This window comes from Pristiophorus japonicus, chromosome 2 (assembly GCF_044704955.1).
Source record: "Pristiophorus japonicus isolate sPriJap1 chromosome 2, sPriJap1.hap1, whole genome shotgun sequence".
Classification (NCBI taxonomy): domain Eukaryota; kingdom Metazoa; phylum Chordata; class Chondrichthyes; family Pristiophoridae; genus Pristiophorus; species Pristiophorus japonicus.
Window position 1 is genome coordinate 204,266,026 of NC_091978.1, and position 24,828 is coordinate 204,290,853.

Below are 24,828 nucleotides of genomic sequence, written 5' to 3' on the forward strand. Positions count from 1 at the left end.
GGCCATTTGCCCATGAATGAAACTGAAATCCATTCTAAGTACTTCCACAAAGAGGTAGATGTGTTTATTTAATTCTTTCTTGTGTGGATGTTTTTTTATATGTGCGCCATATGCACACACCAGCAAATTTCTGCAAGTATTTGAAACCTCTGACATAACTGCCAGGCTCCCTCACGCAGCTGGTCTCGCTTAAAGCCGATTTAACTGGTACCAGGATGTGATTGGAATTTACATGAGACTTTAACAACCTGAAGACAGCATCAGCTGTAAATATAGCTCAGTGCAATTTCAGACCTTGCATTTTAGACCTTGAAGACTGAATGAGGGTTAAGAGGAGTTTTGGAATTCCACTGACAAATGCAAATTAAAAGTCTGCAATAACGACTTTTCAAACTCTGTGAAGTTTGCTTTTACTTGCCAATATGGAAATAGTGTGTTCCTGCACCGTACACATTTTTGTGAATTAGTTTTTAACTTTATTTCTATGACATGTCCAGAACATCTGGGAAATATCAGTCCCAAGTGGTGTTAGTTAGCTTCCTGCAAATTGCTGTAAAAAGATTCATTAATTTGCCACAGAATTGATTTCACTGCCGGACTGATCTGGGAAGAAATATTCAGTGAAATGTACAGATTGTGTCCGCTGCCAAATCAGTTTTCCAGGTCGGTCTTAAATGGTAGCCTACTTTATTGGGTATTATTTCAACAATCAATCGTTTAAGGTGCTTTGAAACTGCCCGAATCCCATCTTGCTACACAGAGAATGGATGGCAGTAGGAGGTGCGTTATGGAACAGAAACCATTAGATGGCATGGGCAGGATAACTTGTAAGTGTATCTCTCCTCGGGGCTGCGAGGTGTGTGCAGTCAATTCTGCCACTCATCCTCGGACTTTCCACCTTCAGCACCTTACCTCAGCTCTGTATCTCCCTTTGACTGCATGGGGCCAAGAATAGGAACTCATCATGTAGCAAATCACAAGTACGAAACTCCAGCTTGATTCTATTCCTGCCTGGGATTGTGTTCAGTTAAATCTTGCTACAGGTCATTTTATTTTTCATTACTAATCCACATCATGCAAGAAGCATAATTGCACAGTATTAAACTATATTGCTTTCAATGTTGATTTTCATGCAGCATATTGATACCAAAACACTCAACATGCCTGAAGGGGTTGGGATACATATAGTGGCAGTGTTGGGACACTATACCCATAAATCACTAAAGAGAAACAGCTATTGTAAACCTGACAGAGATAGGCAATAGGAAAGAAGAGGATTATGGAAGATTTATTTGGTTTATTATGCTTCTTCCTAGTGTCTCATGTTACAATCACATCAACCATTTAACCATCTCCTGTTTTCCTTTTAAACACTTTATAGGTAATTCTACTTCCAAGTTTGTGTGTTTCATCTGCATTCTTTTTCATTTCTGCAACCTTAACTTGTTAATTCTCTGATTACTGACCTGCTAACTATTCCCAGCATTTCCTATTTTTTTTACATTAAAGGCTCCATGTGTGATTGTCAAACCCATAATACTGGCTAACATGACAAGAATTGACCACCCAAAGCATGAATAACAAAAAGTGGAGGAGATTAAAAGAGAGCATCACAATGATGGGTTTTGATAAGAGTAGATAGGGAGAAACTGTTTCCACCGGCAGGAGGGTTGGTAACCAGAGGACACAGATTTAAGGTAATTGGAAAAAATTTGGGGGAGGATGAGGAGAATTCTTTTTATGCAGTAAGTTGTTATGATCTAGAATGCACTGGCTGAAAAGGTAATGGAAGCAAATTCAATAATAAAGTTAAAAAGGGAGTTGGATAGATACTTGAAAAGGAAATATTTGCAGGGCTATGGTGAACGAGCAGGGGAGTGGGACTAATCGGAAAACTCTTTCAAAAAGCCGGCACAGGTTCTGTGGGCCTAATGGTCTCCTTCTGTTCTAATAGTCTATGAGGGGGAGGGTTACAGAAGAGGATAAATGGGAGGAAACGGGAATAGCGCAAGAGGAGACAGGGCAGACTCACAATGACTGAGCGGATGAGATTGTTGGTTTAGCTAAAATGCTTCAATATTAGAGACCTGGAAAGATGGTTGTTGCAGAACATATGGCTATTTATTTTTTAAACACACATATCTTAAATGGGCCTCAGGACAAGAGATAACATTAAGAAATGTCCTTATATTTGACAGAAGAATAAAAGGTTCCTTGTGACCAGAAAGAAAGCAATGCTATTTCCTTTCTCTATATATCAATGTAAAGCTCTAGTAAGTAAATGAATATGTAGAGGGAAAAGTTTCATTGTGATAAGTGGATTTATTCTGCATGAATCAAAGGGGGCCACAGCTGCATCCCTCTGCTGTGATGTAGGCACATCAGCTAAGCACATGTGGCTACTGAACAACAGCTAAAATGATCCAGTCAATTAGAATGAAGAAAACTCACATAAAGATAGGGTTTGGCTTTGTAACGTGTGTTCACGATGAGTTTTCAGGCAATTTCAGGCCCTAGACAGTCTCTTTTAAAAATAAACTTTCCTTACTATGTAAGCATTGAATTTACATCAGAATGGAGATAAGAGTTTGTGGTCGATAGTTCAGTACCGTAAAGCACTCAGAGTAAGGTTGCATTGCAGATGCGAAAAAATTATATGGAATTTTATTTTTCTTAAGCTCTTACGAAACACATTTTTCTATTGTTTTGGTAAATCCCATAAAGCATGTCAGGTCTAAGCATCTACCTTTCTGTGTTTTTAATCCCACAGTCCCATAAGAGAGATTAAATATAGTGTCCATTTTAAAACCCTGGATGATCAACATCTGTACACTTCATGCTGCAAACTAACAACTTGTTCACATTCTGCCAGCTGCTCTACGCAGTAAATTGTAAAAGCATGTGTGAGCAAACTGAAGGCAGACTGTTAATCAGCAGCTGGGGATTTATTACTGCTTCTGTGCTGAAAGTACTTCCACAGATTCCTGACATGCAGGTGTAATCTCATTCTGTAGAAACAGCCACAGCGCTTTTGATAAGGAAAGTAGTAAATACAGGCAAATCAGCCCTTGATACTGGGAACTTCCAGGCCTGGATGTGCAAGTGTACTGAACAGACTGTACACCTGAGGATGAGAGACATTGGGGCATATCTTTGTCTTCACCATGAGTGGTAATCTGATGGAGTGCATTGCTCACCTGTTGTGTAACCCATCTGATTTTCACTCCATTGATCTCAATGAAATGAAAATCAGGTGGGTTCTATAATGGGCGGGTGATTTGCTCCATCCAGGCACTGAAGATAAAAATTTACCTCTTAATACCCAAATGGAGAGCAACTATAACTAGTACACAGGTACGGATACACAAGAGCAGTAGAAGTTAGGTTAAATGAATCATCCTGAACTGTAAATAACTTTTTACCCTCAAATTGATGGTCGCCATTTTACATCCTCTCACCCACCCTCATTACCAAAATCAAACTATCAGTTTGGCTTGACACCAGTACTTGGACTGCTCAAGAAAGTACTTTTACCTTTCTAACATTGGTAAGAGCAGCACTGCGCACAAGTATTCCACAGGAGAAAATAACTTATAGCACTGGACTGCTTCAATTAGGATCAGCCTGTGGACATTGGAAAGCCCCGATGTATAAATGAAAAATATAAGGGACACCATTTAGAAAGAGACCATTTAGAACAAGCCAGGGGAGATGCTGAAAGAGATCTGAGAGTGAGACTTAACACTGACATATTCAGTCATTGTAGAGCAGCAATCATCAACGCAAGCAGAATGAAAAGCTATATTGCCAGACCAGTAGAGTATAGGGAAGAGTTTACACATTTCCATTCCCAACAGTGAGTATTTTGTTGTGCGAGTACATGTTGGGAATTCAGGTGCAAAGGCCAGCAGGATTTAATGGATGGAAAATCCTGCGAGGTGGCTGATCTCCTCGCCCAAATTCTTAATAAGTACTCCATGCCGGGAGTAAAGCCTGCCCTAATGAGCCTGAAGCTATATAATGCTCTTGGCAGCACGCCCCTTGAAAATACATTAAACTCTTGTCATCAAGACACAAGGAAAACTTCCAAGCCCTGGAAGAAGTGCAGAGATGGACAATAAGGCAGAGACCTGAGTTATGAGGAAAGGTTAGAACAATGTGGACTCTTAAGTCTTGAAATAAAGCAAATCAGGGCACAGAAGGGACCTTATGAGATACTAAGTGAAATAGAAAAGTTACAAGTTAAACAAGTTGAGCCATTACTGTAAGGTAAGGAACAAAACATACACTGATGAGAAGTTCAAAGCTGACTTCAAGAAAGCACTACTTCCCAGAGTGATTAACAAGTGGAATTATCTTCTGGGTCGTGTAGTGGAAATAAAAGCTCTAGCGTCATTCAACAGGCAGTTAGATGCTGTTATTGGGGGTGGTGTGGGGGTCACTGTGGAAAGATGAGTGAGATTGGCTGAATGTAGTATCTATTGTACATGTCATCTCTCAAACATTACTAACGTAGATTCCACGCCAGGCCAATGAAAGGCATTTGAAACTTAAATGTTAACAGATGCGGGTATAAATCCTCGCTATTGGAGTCAAGCTTGAAAACCCTTTGTGCACCAGAATAAATGCCTGAAAATCTCGGCCTCCCCGGGTCCGTATCGAGTGCGTACTGACCCGGGAAGGCATCACAAAAGCCGGTTTTCAGCGCACAATGCGCATGCGCTGAAAACCGGCTTTTGAGCTTGACAGATCCTCCGTATCTCGGGAGCGAAGATATTCGCATGGGCAAGATTGCGGTATTTATCCATATCTTGCCCAGCAACTGTCCTGAAAACTCTTGTGTCTGATAAAAGCAGGCGAATAACCGACTTTTACAGGCGTAAGAGTTTTAAAACATACAATAACATAATAAAATAAAATTTAAAAAACATATTTCATTGTTAAAAAAAACCCTGCCCTCTACGATAAGTTTATTTTAAACCATATTAAAAAAACTTTTTAAAAATCGGATTTTTTTTTCTAAGACATTTATTAACTTTAATTTCAATTAATTTTAATTGTATGAGGTGTGTATTTTATTTTTTATTATGGTGTTTAGTGTGTTTGTTTTTTTTCCTCATTAATAGCAATGAGAACTCGTAGATAGGGAGTTCTCATTGCTATTAATGAGAAAGCTGTGGAATACTGTACCTGATTGGTTGTGCAGTCACATGTGACAGTGCCTTCTGTATCTGAACCTCAAGGACCACAGTGCAGGAAGAGAAGGCCTCCCCACCAAAATCACAGGTTCCTCCAGGACCACCAGGTAAATTCGTAAAAATTCTCCGGTTGGAGGCGTTCGTCCGAAAGAAGCCTCCGACTGAAATTTCAGGGCCAATAATTTCCACCCCTACGTCCATCTTTTTTTAATGGACTATTTAACAATAGAATCACATTCGTGGACAAATGAATGGCAGCTGTAACTTACTTGTCGTCATCCCTGATTGAGTTTCACGACAAGATTGTATAAGGTCAAAGGGACACTAAAGTGGGAAATGTTGGGAGACAAGGAGGACTCAGGGATTTTCTTTACTTCTCAAAGTGATTGTACATACCTATAGACAGTAACCAACTGTTTTCTTTGTACTAACAAGCTCAGCTAGCTGAGCATCTGAGAAGCATTTCATCCATCTCCAGACATCATTTACACACTACTCGCACCACCAGGGGAGGGATTCTCCCAGTTTAAGTGAAAGGAAATCTAATTAAGCCTCTCATTTTTTCTGTCAGATTGTTTGTTTGTTCTTGGCTCTCCTCTATCAAAGAGGGACATCAGTAGCAATCTCATGTATTACATTTTCCTAATCACCTTATTTTCTGTTTTAAACACTTCAAGAAAAATTCTCAGAAGCCCTACTAGTTTTAGCTACTCGATGCATTGAGAAGCCTTTCTTTCTCGTCTGTCTCCTCATATTTATTGAAGCTAAATTGCTTGACTTCTTCAAACTGTTGTTACATAGAAACATAGAAAATAGGTGCAGGAGTAGGCCATTCGGCCCTTCGAGCCTGCACCACCATTCAATAAGATCATGGCTGATCATTCACCTCAGTACCCCTTTCCTGCTTTCTCTCCATACCCCTTCATCCCTTCAGTCGTAAGGGCCATATCTAGCTCCCTCTTGAATATATCCAATGAACTGGCATCAACAACTCTCTGCGGTAGGGAATTCCATGGGTTAACAACTCTCTGAGTGAAGAAGTTTCTCCTCATCTCAGTCCTAAATGGCTTACCCTTATTCTTAGACTATGTCCCCTGGTTCTGGACTTTCCCAACATCGGGAACAATCTACCCGCATCTAACCTGTCCAGTCCCGTCAGAATTTTATATGTTTCTATGAGATCCCCTCTCATCCTTCTAGACACCAGTGAATACAGGCCCAGTCGATCCAGTCTCTCCTCATGTGTCAGTCCTGCCATCCCGGGAATCAGTCTGGTGAATCTTCGCTGCTCCCTCAATAGCAAGAACATCCTTCCTCAGATTAGGTGGCCAAAACGGAACACAATATTCAGGAGAGGTCTCACCAAGGCCCTGTACAACTGCAGTAAGACCTCCCCGCTCCTGTACTCAAATCCCCTAGCTATGAAGGCCAACATACCATTTGCCTTCTTCACCGCCTGCTGTACCTGCATGCCAACTTTCAATGAGTGATGTACCATGACAATCAGGTCTCGTTGCACCTTCCCTTTTCCTAATCTGCCGCCATTCAGATAATACTCTGCCTTTGTGTTTTTGCCACCAAAGTGGATAACCTCACATTTATGCACATTATACTGCATCTGCCATGCATTTGGCCACTCACCTAACCTGTCCAAGTCACCCTGCAGCCTCCTCACAGCTCACACCGCCACCCAGCTTAGTGTCATCTGCAAACTTGGAGATATTACACTCAATTCCTTCATCTAAATCATTAATAACTGGGGTCCCAGCACTGAGCCCTGTGGCACCCCACTAGTCACTGCCTGCCATTCTGAAAAGGACCCGTTTATACGGACTCTCTGCTTCCTGTCTGCCAACCAGGTCTCTATCCATGTCAGTACATTACCCCCAATACCATGTGCTTTAATTTTGCATACCAATCTCTTGTGTGGGACCTTGTCAAAAGCCTTTTGAAAGTCCAAATATACCACATCCACTGGTTCTCCCTTGTCCACTCTACTAGTTACATCTCAAAAAATTCTAGAAGATTTGTCAAGCATGATTTCCCTTTCATAAATCTATGCTGACTTGGATCGATCCTGTCACTGCTTTCCAAATGCGCTGCTATTTCATCTTTAATAATTGATTCCAACATTTTCCCCACTACTGATGTCAGGCTAACCAGTCTATTTCTTATCACACAAAATCTTTTCTCATCACACAAACATAAATCACAATGGTAAATTAATTTGATTGTGAATGTTAAGAATTGGAATACAGTAAATCGGAGTGACGCGGGGTCCTGTCTTAAAATCGTATATTGCAGCATGCACAAAACAGAGGATACTACATGCCTGAAGTAAAATAGATGACATTGGCTCATACAGGTACTAAAAAATCTAGAGCTTATCAGAATTCCTCCCTCTCGACCTGTGCAAGCATTATTCACCTCCCTTAAGATATTCTTCTACCAGTTACAAGTGCAAACAGATATTTTCTGGCAATATCAGCACCTAAGAACATTTCCCTCCTCCAAACCCCAGACTCTGCTGAGGCTGGAATGGTGCCACTCTATAGGGCTCAATTTTGGCCAGGAGTTTCTCCGTTTTTTTTAGAGTAACTTGGTTTTTCTGGCGTAACTTAAAAATCCCCATTTTCCCCAATCAATTTGCACCAGAGTAACTGAGTTAGTTACGATTTTTTTAGGTTCCTTTTTTTTTTCTCAAAAGGGGGCGTCACCAGCCACCTACACCAATTCTGCCCATTTAGGCAACTTTGGCCAGCTAATAGTTACTCCATTTATACTTAAGCCAGTGTATGTGGCCACTTCAGAAAACTCTTGCGGAGAGTTAAAGAAATCGGCGCAGGTAGATAAATCGGAGGCCATTGGGCCTGGGCTAGGGACGGGAAGCGGAGAGGACCTGCACCTAAACCACCAAGCATTACAATCCACCAAACCTTGCAAACAGAACCTCGAATGATAGGCTACGTAAAAATAGAAACTCGACACTGCAAAAAACATTTGCTCAACCTGACGGTAGTAAGTGCAACCAGTTCCATAAAGGAAAAAGATATTCCATTCCTCAGCCTTTATCTTAATGCACAAACAAATTCACCAAGATACTCTGTCATAAAACTAGAGGGTAAATAAACTCAGCAGTCCCATACTTTTAGTGAGCAGCCATGCTCAAAGGGTTTCCTTTGGGTTTTCTTTGAGTACAGCCTGGAGGCCACTCGGCCAGGGCTAGGCAGGAAAACTGATAGAAATCACCGGCAGGCAGGAGCACTATCAGTTCTCCTGCCCGCCCCTAGCCCAACAAAGCAGGCAGAATAAATGTAGAGAACTTTACCTGATGGAGCCCATTGCCACGCTCTGAAAGTGAGAGAGACCTACTGTTGTTGCAAACTCGCAGCGCTACTGCTCATGCGCGGACATCACCAGCAAACTCCACTGCGCATGTGCAGACGTCCCGGCAGTTTTGGGCGCAGAACGCAGGCTCCACCCCCGACTCGACTGGCTACGTTGCGCGACTGCAGTGAAGAGACCAGACAGCGGCCAAAGTGGCAACAACATTTTTCGGCACACCTCGGAACACAGATAAGCGGTGCAACTATGGTAAGTGCGCTGAAAAACGGGCTCAGCCAACATTGAGGCCAATGTGGGAAGAGGAGGGAAGGACAGGGTGGTTATCAATGTTGCAGTAGAATAACAATTCGTATCATCTGATTAAAACGAGTTGATTTTCTAATCCCATATGTACAGTTCAATTGCTGGGAATGGTGTCAACAACAACAACCTGCATTTATATAGCACCTTTAACAGGGTAAAACGTCACAAGGCGTTTCACAGGAGCATTATCAAACTAAATTTGACACCGAGCCTCATAAGGAGATATTAGGATAGATGAACTTGGTCAAAGAGGTAGGTTTTAAGGAACATCTTAAAGGAGGAAAGAGAGGCAGGGAGGTTTAGGGAGAGCATTCCAGAGCTTAAGGCCTCGGCAGCTGAAGGCATGGCTGCCAATGGTGGAGTGATTAAAATCAAGGTTGCGCTGTAACTGAGGCGCTCTGAGAATGTTCTACGCAGGGGGTGTCCAATCCCCAGCCAGTGGGCCGAGTCAGGCCCATTTCTGGCCAGTGGAATTCTGCCTTTTGATTTCCCGAGCAACAGGAACTGCTGATCTGTTGATGGAGTATTGGATTGGGAATTTAAAAATATCACAGACAATGCTGCAAGCTTTCTCAGCAGGAGTGCATCTGGTCTGTGTTTATTTTGGATTTCCAGCATCTGCAATATTTTGTTTTTGTGATAGTGCCCCAATACTATACGTGGGTGACATTTTATCTGAACAGGAGCAGGGGAGTGTACTGTGTGAAATATGTCATTTTGGTGTTTTGTTTAGACCCTTATTTTAGATATTAGAAATTGCAATTACTGAGCAAAAAAGGGCAGATGAAAAAAATTTCAGACTACAATTTGAGCAATCGCAGCCAGATTAAGCAATCTCAGAATGATATAAAATAGCAGCTATCGTGTGACTCACAGTGTGACACATTTAACATTGAAAATCTCTATCGTTATGAAATCTATGAGCCATAGGTACTGCAGGTACTTACAATGAGGAGATTTTTGTCTTCACCGCCTGGGTGGTATGGTAGGGGAATGGATCGCCCATTTTAATTCCATTGATTTCAATCCACTTTACTAGATTACAGCCCAGGCAGTGAAGAACAAAATTTACCCCAATGAGTTTTCAATAAAACTGCATGTCCCATGTACCACATTTAATATATAATAAACATATCTTTAAATATTAGATAATAAGTTAAAACTGTTGTCAAGACTACATGCAATTCAGCTTTCTGGACCCACATGCCCACCTGATATAATTGAGCGACTCCACTAATCAAGCTATCCTTTTTACTTTGCTGTGCAATTGATATGCAAGATAATATATTTGAATTCCTCAGCTCTCAATGGCAGTACAAATGACAGCATTTAATGATCCTAACTGAGCAGTCAGATAACTGCAAGGCAACTACACTGCACAGACCACACGTCAGACGAGTAAAGAAGCTAGACACTTACATTTCAGTGATGCTCTCAGGAAGGTTACTCGATATCTCAGTTAGGCTCTTGCCACGACAATCCACAATACTGTTGCTACATGTGCAGACAGCTGGACAAGATTTTGAATGGACACTGCAGGACTGTGTTGTTAAACTCTGGTGACCTGCAGGAGCGAAAAAAAGAGCAATCACATCATTGAAAACCTTATGAATTTCTCCCTTTTTAAAAGTGCATTCAACAATTCACACGCCAAGTTTCAAATGAGTTACAACATTTCATAGTGTCTCAACAAGTGTACTCGGCTGAATCATAAGTGAATGGATGATTACAATAACATTCAAATAAGATTATAATGTCTGACTACTTTTTTTAATCAATTAAGGCGGATGAGGCAAGGCTACTTTATCCCTATAGTTCAGAAAGAACCTGTGTAAAAAAACTCATGGACGAAAGTCTGTGGGAACTTTAAACATGACTTACACAAACAAGTTAATCTACAAACATAGCCACATTTACAACATGTAGCTTGCATTTTATATTACTGATGGACAGAGGAATAAAACATTATAATCAGTATTTCAGATACAACCCCAGTGGGACAGATTTACTTTTTCTAGTACAATATTTCATATTGATTAAGAAACACACTCAGGTTAAATGGATGCAGCAATTATTTACCTACATAATGTTTCTACATGAATACTAGCTCCAACAGTATTGTAAGTCTGTTGAGCACAAAGTCTAATGCCAAGTCCTGAAAATTACACTCTTAACAGACACAGAATGCAGCAATAAGAACTGCGCACAAGCTCGATGGTGAGTAAATGAATATTCACACTAACTTAGAAAAACAAATAGCCCTGCTGTAGCACGGTGAGGTAGAAGTGTTGTCAAGAGTCCATCCACATTGCTTTTACATCAGGCGTGTCCCGGCTGTGTGCCTACATCAGGTGTGTGGGTGGGTAGACGTGGAATAACTGGGGCTACACTCGGGTAATTTAAACCAGGTGGGAGATAATTCAATTATCTGGTACCACTGCAGGGGCTAAATGCTGAGCTCAATTTTATCTCAACTCTGAGTCAAGAACATATTTTGTCGCTATGTAATACAAAATATGTTCAAATGGCCACAGAAATGCAAGATGAAAAGGCAATGGAATGTTAAAGAAATGCATTATCTCTTACATATTTTAAATATTAACAGCAGATCTCAGTGAAGTAGAAAGCAACAATCCAACTCACAGGTTCAGATGATAAACAGAAAGCTTTGCTTTCATGGGTTAGGATGTGGACCCGAACCCCTCCACTGGATTATTTGTGTGTAATTCATTGAACTGCATCCCTAAAATTTTCTTGTGTTATACTGGGCAAAAAATCCTAGGTCTTACGATACTGGTGACGAATGAGGAAAATAAACCCAATTATTTAGCACTTAAGTTGCACACACGCAACTTAAAAATGACCCAAGTGAACTGTCCAAAAATGTTTCGGATCATACAGAACACTGGAAAGTAGATAGCAATCCCACCACATCTAACGAAGTGTAGAATACAAAAACAGAAGTAAACTTGCCTTCATCCTCATCTGGAAAGCAGGGGAAAAAAATAATAAAAACACAATGAGATTAATACCATGCAATTAGTCCTTCCAACAAACCGCTGGTGATTAGCAAAGATTGTAAACCATTAAAGTTAGTGGCTTTCTTGGGTGCTTAGAGCTCTACAGCTGGATTTAAAAGAAATATAAAAAGCATCTTTAGGCTTTATGAAAAGAAAGGATGTCTAATACCCCAAGGCAGTCACTCACAGGAGTGTCGCACAAGTGCACTGTGAATGTGTGAAAGCAAGGTAAGAGCGACATTTCACTATCTGAATGAAGGCAAAGTCTATGCATAACACACTCTACACAGAAGTCTCAAAGCAGCTGTAACATCACCAGGAGTGTTTGGTGTTCATTTTTCCTGATCTGTTTCTAAGCTAAAAAGGAATGCAACTATAATTGAGACCCTCTTTCCCCTTACATCCCTATTCTCCGGAGACACAATACATCCAAAGACCTAAGCAATAAAAAGCAACAAACTTTTACCAACAGACTTCACACTAAGAGATATCGCTGCATTTGTCAGACCAATATCTCTAAAATTACCATTTCAAGAAAACATTTATGAGGAAAAGCGTTTATAAACAGATAATAATGATTACTATTAAAATATTCTGAAACATCTCAGCTCACTGCAGGTATTAAGCTGTAAAAAAATTGATTAATTAGTGAACCTATCAGAACTATATATCCTATCATTATTACATTTATTTCATTTTCAGTTTTTTTCAATAAAAAACAGTTTACTAATTACGTGTTAGTAAGAACATGCATATATTACCAGACGATCTATTTAGTGATTTCAAACTTTAGACTGTATATTAAAAACTTGAATGATTATACACATTATTGAGCACTTAAATAATAAAAGTCATAATTTGTTCACTATTTCTGTAGCTGGTGTGCACCTCATATCTGTACAGTGTCAGCTCTACTTTAAAAAAATATTCGAAGACCAGCTTTTTACAATACACACAAGCGTTTTGATCAATCTTTATTTCAATACTTTTTTTTCTCCACTTACCAGAGCAAATAAACTCCTTCTTTTGTACCTCAGCGACATTGTGGCCCCTCAGGTGCCCAGGCCCCGTACACTGAGTGTAAAGTCCAACCCGAGGGCGCTGCCGCAGCCAATCAGCAAGCCAGGCCAAATGGCAGTCGCAGTACAGGTTGTTTGAATGGAGTCGGCTGGAATTAAAAAGCAAGAAACAAAATTGATACATTTAAATGAACAAAGGAGAGTGAGCAACACAATTTCAGAGATCCATGGTTAGTGTAATAAGGAGAGCAAATGAGGAATCAATCCTTTCGTCTCATCTGTAAATTTAAGGCTCCCTGACAAGGCCATTTCCAATACTTCCACCTTTCTTTTTCAAGCAACATTTGTGTGACAGCAGCCTTTTAGCTAGAGATTAATTAATTAATAAAAGTTGGCTCAGTTGTCACAAAATCAATTCAAAGCTTCCCCCCTTGACTGGATTACGAGCTCAGCAAGCTCCTAAGAGCCAGAAACCCAATTATGGAATTCAGAAGCTTAATTCTAACCAAAAGACAAGGAAAAGAAGTAAATTGCACCACTGTGGTAACATACTGTCAGCAAGAAAAATAATGCTAATAGAAGCTTTGGCTACCAATTAAAAATACCAATAAGTCTTGCCATTATTAGTCTCTATAGAAACTGCCTCCAAAATCCTTTTAGCGAATGACATTCATTTTCTGCTGAACAACACAGAATAATAACTCAATATAAAACACTCCTTTCATATCCTTTTTTCCGATTTCCTCCTTTTTTGTTTAATCACAGAAAAGGGATTAACAGATTTCGGGCCCTGGACCTGTGCTCAATGCAATCTCCGAAATTAAAAGACGCAAATGGTAGTGAGCGAAAATTAAGTGAGTTACTTTCCCTGACAGGACCTTCACAAGAACATGGCTCCCATCCAACAGGCAAAAAGCACCTCGCCATTAATAAAATATCAGACAAATGTATCCCCTAAATTAGGCAAATTACTTCAGACTGGCTTTCATGTTCTTCAAAGTAAAATAAAGGATGACAAAAGCTATAAATCAAGCTGCTGTCTGGAATCCTGCTTTGACTGTGTAATGTCATTTCATCAGAACCTTTTAGTCAATGCATTCAATCCTAACAAAATATACCCTAATGGATATTGAAACTCTGAATGTTGTCCAGCATGCTAATTTTCCATTCAGGAGATTACTCGATAGACAGTTACTTTTAATTAAATACTGTACTTTGGAATATGGCAATTCCAGTTCAGGGACCTCTCAAGGTAGCACTGCGACATGTGTTTTATAAAAATAAAATGAAAAAAACTGGATAACAAATATCTACAGTATTTACATTTCCACAAGCTCCAATTCACCTCTAGCCAATGTCTTTACACCTATTATCATAAATATTTTTTGAGAAGCAGTTACAAAGAAAATGAAACACCAGGAAAGATTTTCAAAGTATGCATTTTGCTACACACTTGGAATCTTGTTATTTAGTATATTGCTTTGTTTAGATATCACTAATTCAGATAATGTTTCAGTACTTGCGGTTCGAGACACACATATTTATATATATTTATATATATATATTTCTTAAAAATACCACTTTTCTTTTTACTTACAAGGTTCTAAGCCTGGGCATGTGGTTGAAGCTTGCGACGGAGAGTCGGGAAATGTTGTTATTGTTAAGGGTGCTGTAAAACAAAAAAGCAAAACACAAATTTCACAAGATTATCAAACTAGTTACATTTGATTATTCATTTTAATTGTTTTTTGTTGTTGATGTAGTTGTGAGTCTCTGACTAATGATATAGGGAAATAAATGTATTCTCTTTCCGTGGGCAGTTCAAAGAACTACAAGCAAACTACTTCTTCTGTGAGAAGTCCAAGTATTTGATGTAAGATCATTATTCACAACTGTGTGCTTCGTAACAGAATGGGAATGTGGGCTTTGAAAAGGAGGAAGAGGGTAGCCACTGACACTGACAGCCCTTGTGCATTGCATTGCATCTCACTTTGAAATGCTGATAGCAGCTCTTTTCTTTCAATCAATGCATGCTTACTTGGCTTAACGGTGTAACTGTGGTGCAGGTAAGATTCAAATGTTACATTGTGGAGGCATATAACTTGATCCATTTGTTTTTCATAGTCTATAGTCATGTTAAGAAATGGCACAAAATGTATATAATAAAACTGTGGAAATTAGTGATATTTTCCCTTAATATTATTTTCAATTATGTCTATTATGCGTATCTTTGTGGGAAATACAGTTACAATTGAAATAAAGTATCACCCATCATTGTGGGGTTTAGATGGTGGTTTATTCATTGTTGCAGCCACGCGCAGAATGAGCAGAATGAGCAGCCCTGCCTGGTGCTTTCTTTTATAAGATAATCCAGTATCTGCTCATTGTATCCACAGTATCTGTATCATGAAGATGGCAAATCAGAAATTCAAACACTGATCAATAAACAATCCTTAAGTTGAAGGAACTTTATTTAGTTTCTTTGAGGAAAATGTACCTACAGTAAGAAATGGACCTGGAAGGTCATAAATAATCCAACCTCCCTCTCCATGCCCTTTCCCTCCCTCTAAGCTCTGCAACTGCGGTCCTCTCCTACTGACACTCTTAGCCGAACCCCAATCCTTTACAGATAGTACTCTTACCGAACGCTGGCAATTACAAGACCAAAGCAGAATTTGATTGATAAAAAACATATCAAGTAAAAAGATAGTTTTTCTTTAAATCGCTGCAGTTTACAGCTCCTTACCAGATTACATCCATCGACTGCATTCTTCAAGGACAGTACAGAGATGCCATTTTATAGTTATTTTGCTAACATAAGAGATTGAAAACTGATGTCATTTTATTTGACTGGTTATCATGGAAACCGGTAGTTTTCCAGAAAGGTAGCTACAGTTTAAAAAGACAGTAAGCTAGATTGCACATTTGAATGTTGCTTCTATAAGAGTAATGCTTTGTGAACTACACTCGAACCTGCCTGTTGAAAATTAAACCTAGTCTAACAACCACAGTGAATGCAAATCACCCCTTCTCCCAACAGAAGAAGCAGACATTTTAACTACATGCCGTAAATCAGCAGCTTGCACCCCCTTTATCCAAGTAGATTAGGGTTAGTTAATATGTGCCATTTCCTGCAAGGCTCATTCTTGTCTACATCAAGAGCTTTTGCATTAATTGACTCAATTTTTAACAGCTACTGAAACCAAGTGATGGGTTTAGTCTTTCTAAACAAACTGAGCTGAGGACCAAGTAAGCTGATCCAAAGACCCAAGGAGTTACTCTGGGTGTGACTCCCTCCCCTTTGATCAAGTGGAGGGGCCAGCCTTTGTTTAGAACATCTGGTGACTAAAATGTTTGCAAAAAGTGGAACTTATTCTTGGCTTCCTACATACCTACAAATATCCAAAGAATGTAAAGCACAGAGTTCCAAGGCCAAACATGTTAAGAATGTGCTAAGTGCCTCAAATTCTCCCAGGCATTGCCATTCTCTTGACCACAGACTGCAATACTACATTAAAAGGTCAAGCTTTTGCAGTTACGTTTCTTTTAGTACCTCCTTAGGAGCTGGTTGCAAACTATCTCTGGTTTCAGGCACGGCTGCAGTAAACTTTATTTCATATTTATTTTGGAATGACTATGGGACTGCTGTTAAGCTTTCCATTACCCCTATAGGGGGTGATGGAAGTCTCTGTGAGTGATGCAGTTGTCCTATGTTTATATACTTAACTAAAAACATTTTTACCTGAACCGTTGTAGACGTCAGGTAGCTAACCCGCTACTTAGCCTATGACAGTACCTTCCTGCATACACATTTACTCACAGGTATGTGGTCCATTGAAGATGAAATGAAAGAAAATGTATTTTGCAGATCCTAACATATGGAATAAGAACTGCTTTTAACATCCAGCGCAGGCTGTTTACTAGCTCTCTGGCTAACGCGTGACCCTCTTTTTGCTATAAGGAGTGCAAACTTCAGATAAACTAATACATGTATTAGTAAAGGGCCGCCCTGTAAAGACAAATTGAAGCAGTACTCACAGTACTTCCAGGTCACGCAGAGCCCTGAACGCTCCATCCTCAATGCAGCTGATCTGGTTGTAATCCAGTTGCCTGTTAAATAGATTATGAGGATAAACTTAGAGAAGCAGAATATTAGCAGTGTTATGTATCACAAAGCCTCCCTTAAGGCTTTTCTGTAACTAGGCCTGTCGCATGAAATGCTCTTACTCCATCTCTATCTCTTTCACTCACACAAATACACTGACACACACTCATACGCTCCCTCTCCTAAAATACTCTGGCCTTTGATATTTATTCATCTCTCTGCACTAACCACCTGAAAATATTTGTCCTTCCTCGGACTGTGAGCAAGCTACAGCGGTTTGGGAAAGCTCCAGTAAATAATAACCGCATCTTATATTAAATGCCGGCGGAATACAATTTCATTACATCAAGAAAAGCTATCCATTAAAAGCTTTCAGCATCATCTCACTGAAACAATTTCATTAAAGGAAAAGGACTGTAAATCACTTAATGTCACGCTGTTCCCCTTGGTGACCTAACAGAATCCATTTATCAGAGAAACCCAGCTGCATGCTAATTCCACCAACCTCTGCAAATGCCAGTGACTTCCCTCATTCAAAGTGCAGCTTGGGTATCAGTCTTTAGTAACTACCAGATAGTATCGAAAGTCAACAAAGAAAGAAGCAGATAACATGCAATTTTCTCCACAGTTACATCCATAATCAAATACAGAATGGAAGAAAAAAAACCAACCCTTTCAGGATCTTTCTAACAAACAAATCTTCGGAAAAGAAAATAAGAATGACATCCCACTCTTAAATGCAAGAGATTTGAGATATCAGTCTCTGATGCTCCAAATAGCAAGTGTTTCCATATTCTGCCGGCTGTGTGTATATCTCTTTGAAGACACTAGCAGTAATGTAACCGCTTCTAGAAATAAAGTTCAGAATGTTCTGCTTTCTTGAAACAACTAGAGTGAAGAGATACCATCCATGTGTTTTGGAAGATTCTTCTTTTTTTTCCTGAGTATATAATTTCACTCAGATAAATATGCAAAAAGTATACAGGATCCCTCCCTCAAATAAAACTGGCCTCCAGTTGTCAAAAGACGTAACCCTTGATGATTTTATGTTGAATCCACAATAATGGAGTGAATTTCTGAATCCAAAGGGAATTGAGAGATGGAAGCTTGGAATGGGGCATGGTGGGAAATGGAAACTGATCAGCGAAGAGTTTAGAAGAAGACATAAATGGTGCAGTAAGCTGGATGGACCAAAAAGTGCTTTTCTGTTCTTTCACATTTGTGTTGCAGGCTAGAAATTCATGAAACAAATGACAGAATCGTCTTCCATTTTCAGAAAAACAACATTTTCTGTGCTATGTTACTCAGACTGCCATGATGGCGAGTGTGGCTCTCATCACCAAATCACACCTTGGTCTGTCCCCCTAACCCTCCGGTACTTTCTCCTCCTTTAAGCATCTCACCTTATTCCACCCCTCTCATCTCTCATTTAAAATTCTCATTCTCTACCACCCACACAAGTACCATAAAAATTGAATTACTGATATATCTTCACTGCTTTCTCCCTCTGCCTCTGCACCGACGATTTCTCATCATCGGTGATTTCAAACTCTATCTCAATTCATCATGCTCTCTCTCCTCTGAGTTCACTAGCCTCCTATCCTCCTTTACTCTCTCCATCCATATAAACTCTTCAACCCATATTCACTGCCACCCCCTCGATCTTGCCATCTCTCGTGGCCTCGCTCCTCCCATCATGTCAATTGCAGATAAGGCCATCTCTGACCACTTCCTCATATCGCTCTCCATCCACATCCCTCTTCCTCCTGCCCCTCTGCAACCCTACTTCCTTCTGTGTCCACCCCTGGAAAAAACTCTCTCCCAACTGTCCAGCCTTTGACCCACTCACCACGATATTTCTGATCAACCACACTCTCTTCACCACCTTTGATGCCCTAGTCCCAATTAAAACAATTACTCTCTCTCACCCTGGCTGTTCCCCCTGGTATGGCCCTCATTTTCACTTGCTTAAGTCCAAGGGACACAGACTTGAACGGATGTGGTGGACAATTGGTTTCGCCATTCACTGCCAGATCTGGCTGGACCATGTCATGGGGTCCTGCTCGCATCTGTCAAAATTGCTCACTATTCCAAAATCATTCTGGAATGCAAAGATAAACCCCGGCTTCTATTCTCCACTGCTAACCATTTTCTTAAACCCCTCTTCTGTCCCATCCACCCTCACCTCCGACAAGGAATGTGAGGAGCTCATGGACTTCTTTGTCTCTAAGATTGAGACCATCCGTTCAGCCACCTCTGGCACTTCCCTTCTTTCCCCTAGCCCACTGGGCCGAATTTCCTCTAAGGTTCTCCCCCTGCCCTAGAACTGAACTCGCATCTTTTACCAGTTTCTCTCTGATCTCCCCTCATGACCTCTCCACTATCATCTTGTCAATGAGACCCACTTCCTGCTCCCTCAAATCTATTCCCACTAAACTGCTGACAACTCAATTTCATTTTCTGGCTCCCATGTCAGCTGACATTGTTAATGGTTCTCTCTCCTCCATCAGCACCCCGCTCCTCAAAAAAACAACACTTGACCCCTGCGTCCTTGCAAACTACCGCCCCATCTCCAACCTCCCTTTCCTCTGCAAAGTCCTTGAATGTGTGTTGCCTCACAAATCCGTGCCCACCTTTCCCGCAACTCCATGTTTGAATCCCTCCAATCAGGTTTCTGTGTCTGCCACAGTAGCAAAATGGCTTTCATCAAAGTCACAAATGATATCCTTTGTGACTGTGACAAAGATAAACTATCCCTCCTCGTCCTTCTTGACTTGCCTGCAGCCTTTGACATGGTTGATCACTCCATCCTTCTCCAACGCCTCTCCACCATCGTCTATCTGGGTGGGACTGCAATCGTCTGGTTCCATTCTTATCTATCTAATCATAGCTAAAGAATCACCTGCAATGGCTACCCTACTTTCTCCCACATCATTATCTCTGATATCCCCCAAGGATCTATCCTTCACCCCCTCCTACTTCTCATCTACATGCTGCCTCTTGGCGACATCATCTGAAAACACAGTGTCAGTTTCCACATGTAAGCTGATGACACTCAGCTCTACCTCACCACCACTACTTGTCTGACATTCAGTTCTGGGTGGGCAGAAATTTTCTCCAATTAAATATTGGGAAGACCAAAGCCATTGTTTTCGGTCTCCGCCACAAACTCCTTTCCGTTGCCACTAATTCTATACCTCTCCCTAACATCTGTCTGAGGCTGAACCACTCGGTTTGAAACCTTGGTGTCATATTTGACCCTGAAATGAGCTTCCAACCACAATATAACTAAGACCGCCTATTTCCACCTCCGTAACATTGCCCGTCTCCACCCTTGCCTCAACTAATCCGCTGCTGAAACCCTCATCCATGCCTTTGTTATATCTAGACGACTATTCCAACACACTCCTGGCTAGCCTCCCATGTTCTACCCCATGCAAACTTGACGTCAGCCAAAACTCGGCTGCCCATGTCCTAACTCGCACCAAATCCCGTTCGCCCATCACTACTGTGCTCGCTGACCTACATTGGCTTCCGGTTAAGCAACGCCTCTATTTCAAAATTCTCCACCTTGTTTTCATATCCCTCCGTGGCCTTTCCCTTCCCTATTTCTGTAATCTTCTTCAGCCCCACAACCCACTGAGACATGTGTGCTCCTCTCCTTCCTAGGCAGTCCTGCAGAGTTGAGGATGACTTGCTTCCACACTAAAAATGAGTTCTCAGGTGACTCATGAGTCCAATGCGAGACCTACAGTCTTTGTCACAGGTGGGGCAGACAGTGGTTGGAGGAACGGGTAGGTGGGCTCCTTTGTGCGCTCCTTCCACTGTCTACGCTTGGCTTCTGCGTTCTCCCATCGAAGATACTCGCGGTGTTCTGCGCCTTCCCGGATGCCTTTCTTTCACTTTAAGTGGTCTTAGGCCAGGGATTCCCAGGTGTTGCACTTTATCAAAGAGGTTTTGAGGGTGGCCTTGAAGCATTTCCTCTGCCCACCTGGGGCTCGCTTGCCATGTCGAAGCTCCAAGTAGAGTGCTTGTTTTTGGGTGTCTCATGTCAGGTATGCGGACGATGTGGCCCACCCAACGGAGCTGGTCGAGCGTGGTCAGTGCTTCAATGCTGGGGATGTTGGCCTGAGTGAGAACACTGACGTTGATGAGCCTATCCTGCCATCAGATTTGCAGGATCTTGCGGAGGCAGCGTTGGTGGTACTTTTCCAGTGTTTTGAGGTGCCTGGTGTATATAGTCCATGTCTCTGAGCCATATAGGAGGGCGAGTACCACGACTGCTCTGTAGACCATGAGCTTGGTGCCGGGTTTGAGGTCCTAATCTTCAAATACTCTCTTCCTCAAGCAACCAAAGGCAGAACTGGCACACTGAAGGCAGTGTTGGACCTCGTCGTCGATGTCCTCTCTTGTTGACAGTAGGCTCCTGAGGTATGGAAAATGGTCCACGTTGTCCAAGGCCTCGTCGTGGATTTTGATAATCGGGGAGGCAGTGCTGTGTGGCGGGGGTAAGTTGGTAGAGGACCTTTGTCTTATGGATATTTAGTGTAAGGCCCATGCTCTCGTACGCTTCGGTGAAGGTGTTGACAATGACTTGGAGTTCGGTCTCCGAGTGTACGCAAATGCAAGCGTCGTCTGTGTACTGTAATTCAATACAGAGGATGGGAAAACCTTGGATCTGGCCTGGAGGCGGCGGAGGTTGAACAGATTCCTGTTTGTTCTGTCATTTAGCTCCACTCCAACGGGGAGCTTGCTGAGGGTAAGATGGAGCATTGCAGCAAGGAAGATCGAGAAGAGCATTGGTGCGATGACACAGCCTTGCTTGACCCGAACGTGAATTGGGTCTATGATGGATCCGTTGGTCAGGATCACGGCTTGCATGTCATCGTAAAGCAAGCGAAGGATAGTGACAAACTTTTGAGGGCAGTTGAATTTGAGGAGGACGCTCCATAATCCCTCACGGTTGACAGTGTCGAAGGCCTTTGTGAGGTCAAAGAAGGCCATGTACAGGGGTTGGTGTTGTTCCCTGTAGTTCTCTTGGCTTTTCCGCGCGGTGAAGATCATGTCTACTGTGCCCCATAGTGGGCGAAATCCGCATTATAACCCTGGGAGGAGCTCTTTAGCCACAGGGACAGGGCGATTGAGGAGGATTCTTGTGATAACTTTCCTTGTGGCAGACAGCAGAGAAACTCTTCTGTAATTACTGCAATCAGACTTGTCCCCTTTTTTTAAGATGGTCATGATTACGACGTCTCTGAGATCCCCTGGCATGCTCTCCTCCTTCTAGATAAGAGAGATGTGGTCATATATTCGCAGTAATAGTGCTTCTCCGCCATGCTTTAGTGCTTCGACGGGGATTCCATCTGCTCCTGAGGCCTTGTTGTGCTTCAGTTGTCGGATGGCCTTTCCTACCTCATGTCGGGCTGGGGTTGTGCTGAGGTGGTGGCAGGTTGCATGCTGCGGAATGGAGTCGAGGACACTCACGTCGAAGACAGAGTCTCGGTTAAGGAGATCTTCGAAATGCTCCTTCCAGCGGGCACTGACTGCCTCTCTGTCCTTGATGAGTACCTCACCATTCTTGGCCAGCAGTGGGGTAGGGCCTTGGGTGCTTGGGCCGTAGGTCGTCTTGACTGCGCTAAAGAATCTCGCACGTTGTGGCTGTCGGCTAATTGTTGGATCTCCTGCGCTCTCTCCACCCACCATCTGTTCTTTAGGTTGCAGGTTTTTTGTTGGACCTCAGCTTTCAGACGTCTGTAGAGTTGCTTTCTTGCTCTCGAGTTGTGATGCTGTTTCCTGTTCAAGAACGCCTTGCGCTTGCGGCTTATTAGCTCCTGGATCTCCTGGTTGTTCCTGTCGAACCAGTCTTGGTGTTTCCTGGTCGAGTGACCGAGCGTTTCTTCACAGGTGTTAATTATGGAGACCTTGAGGGCAGACCAGGCGCTGTGGACACTCTGTGTCTCTGGGTCACTGGGAATCATCAGGTTGGTAGCGAGACGCTAGCTGAATAGGGCATTCTTAGCAGAATCTTTGAGTGCTCCAGTATTAATTTTCCTGCGTCATTGTTTCTGTTGCCGTCGCTGTTTTGGGGCTACGTGGATGAAGACAGAACGGATTAGGCGGTGGTCCATCCAGCAATCGTCAGCTTCTGTCATGTCACGGGTGATGCGCACGTCCTTGCGGTTCCTCGCTCGGACGATGACGTAGTCTAGCAGATGCCAGTGCTTGGAGCGAGGATGTTGCCATGACGCCTTATTGTCTTTCTGACAGAACGAGGTGTTGGTTATGACAAGGCCATGTTCTGAGCATTTCGTCAGGAGGAGGGTACCACTGGAGTTGGTTTTCCCTACCCACTCTCTGCCGATCACACCTCCCCAGAGTCTGTGTCCTTTCCAACTCTGGCGTTGAAGTCGCCAAGGAGGATTAGCTTGTCGTTTATTGGGACTCGCGACAGGTATTGTTCGAGGCTGGAGTAGAATTCCTCTTTGGTCTCGCCTGCAGCTTCCAGTGTTGGGGGCGTCTGCACTGATGACTGTAGCGCACTGATTCTGGGCTAGGGTGAGCCAAGAGTCATGAGGCATCCGTTTATTTCGCAAGGGGAGTCTTTGAGACAGCCCACTAGTTTATTTTATGGGGTGAAGCCTACTCCATGGAGGCGGCGTTCTTCTTCTGGTTTACCTTTCCAGAAGAAGGTGTAACCACCACCTTGTTCTTTGAGCTGGCCTTCCCCTGCCCGCCGGGTCTTGCTTAGGGTGGCGATGTCTACGTCGAAACGTCTGAGTTCCTCGGCAACGATAGCAGTACGGCATTCCAATCTGTCGCTGTTGGGGTTGTCCTGACGTTCCAGGTCCCGAACTTCATTTTGAAGGGTGGAAGATGCCTGTGCGTGAATTCTTTCAACCTGGTGTGGCCGTTGCACACCAGCTACCACATGGACTTGACAGAGCAAGGTCTTGGTACAGTGGCAAGGGCATCTAAGATGACTGGAGATCAGGCTCTGCTGCATGGGTCTAGTACATATACACACGCATACTCCTACAGTCCTCCTTTCCCTTTCCCGCAGGTCCTCTCTCCCTGGGATTCATAGGATGCAGTCGCGGCCTCACGACCTTGCTGTTGGCCCATGCTGCTCCTTCCCTGAGCCCCGAACCCCGACCCCACTACTGGTCCACGCTGCACCACTTCTGGGCCTCAATCGTTCCGCTCCTATGCCCTGACCTTGCCGGACCCGACCTCGCCGCTTCCCACCTCCGGGCCTCGCCGGTCCTGTCCTTCATTCCTCAACGACCTCCGCTCCTCCCTCTCCTCGCCGACCTCTGGGCCTCCCTCTCCTCACTGACCTCCAGGTCCCCCACTGCTCGCCGACCTCCGGGCCTCCTGCTAATCGGCGACCTCCGGGCCTCCCGCAACTTGCCGACCTCCGGGCCTCCCTCTCCTCGCTGACCTCTGGGCCTCCCTCTCCTCGCTGACCTCTGGGCCTCCCTCTCCTCGCCAACCTCTGAGCTTCCCTCTCCTCACTGACCTCTGGGCCTCTCTCTGCTCGCTGACCTTTCTTGGGTCCTGACCCCACTGTTGGACTCAACCTCGCTCCAGTCAGCTACCTGGGTTCCTGTGATGCCGTTTTTTCTCGCCCTCTGTGATTCCGTCGCCTTCTCAGGGTGGCTCACGCTGTTCCCTGCGGTGGCTGGCTCCTCCTTTATGCTCCAACCTGCTCCTGATGTTTCCACCCAAGTCGGGGCTGCCGACGCCACACTGGATCCTGGGGCACTTCTTCTTACGTTCCTCTACTTCTGTCCTCTTGAGCATCCCTGATTATAATCGCTCAACCATTGGTGGCCGTG

At 42.9% G+C, this 24,828-nt stretch overlaps 1 protein-coding gene across 3 annotated transcripts in view; it reads right to left on the reverse strand.

Moving 5' to 3' along the window:
- The window catches only part of slit2 (slit homolog 2 (Drosophila)), an 850,855-nt gene that overhangs the window by 473,638 nt on the left and 352,389 nt on the right, over nucleotides 1-24,828 (reverse strand). For all 3 annotated transcript variants that reach the window (XM_070870756.1, XM_070870755.1, XM_070870754.1), the window contains exons 6-9: nucleotides 16,924-16,995; nucleotides 14,483-14,554; nucleotides 12,871-13,034; nucleotides 10,266-10,410 (exon numbers count right to left, since the gene is read on the reverse strand). In XM_070870756.1, coding sequence (XP_070726857.1) covers nucleotides 10,266-10,410; nucleotides 12,871-13,034; nucleotides 14,483-14,554; nucleotides 16,924-16,995 — 453 coding nt within the window. The remainder of the gene's footprint in view (nucleotides 1-10,265; nucleotides 10,411-12,870; nucleotides 13,035-14,482; nucleotides 14,555-16,923; nucleotides 16,996-24,828) is intronic.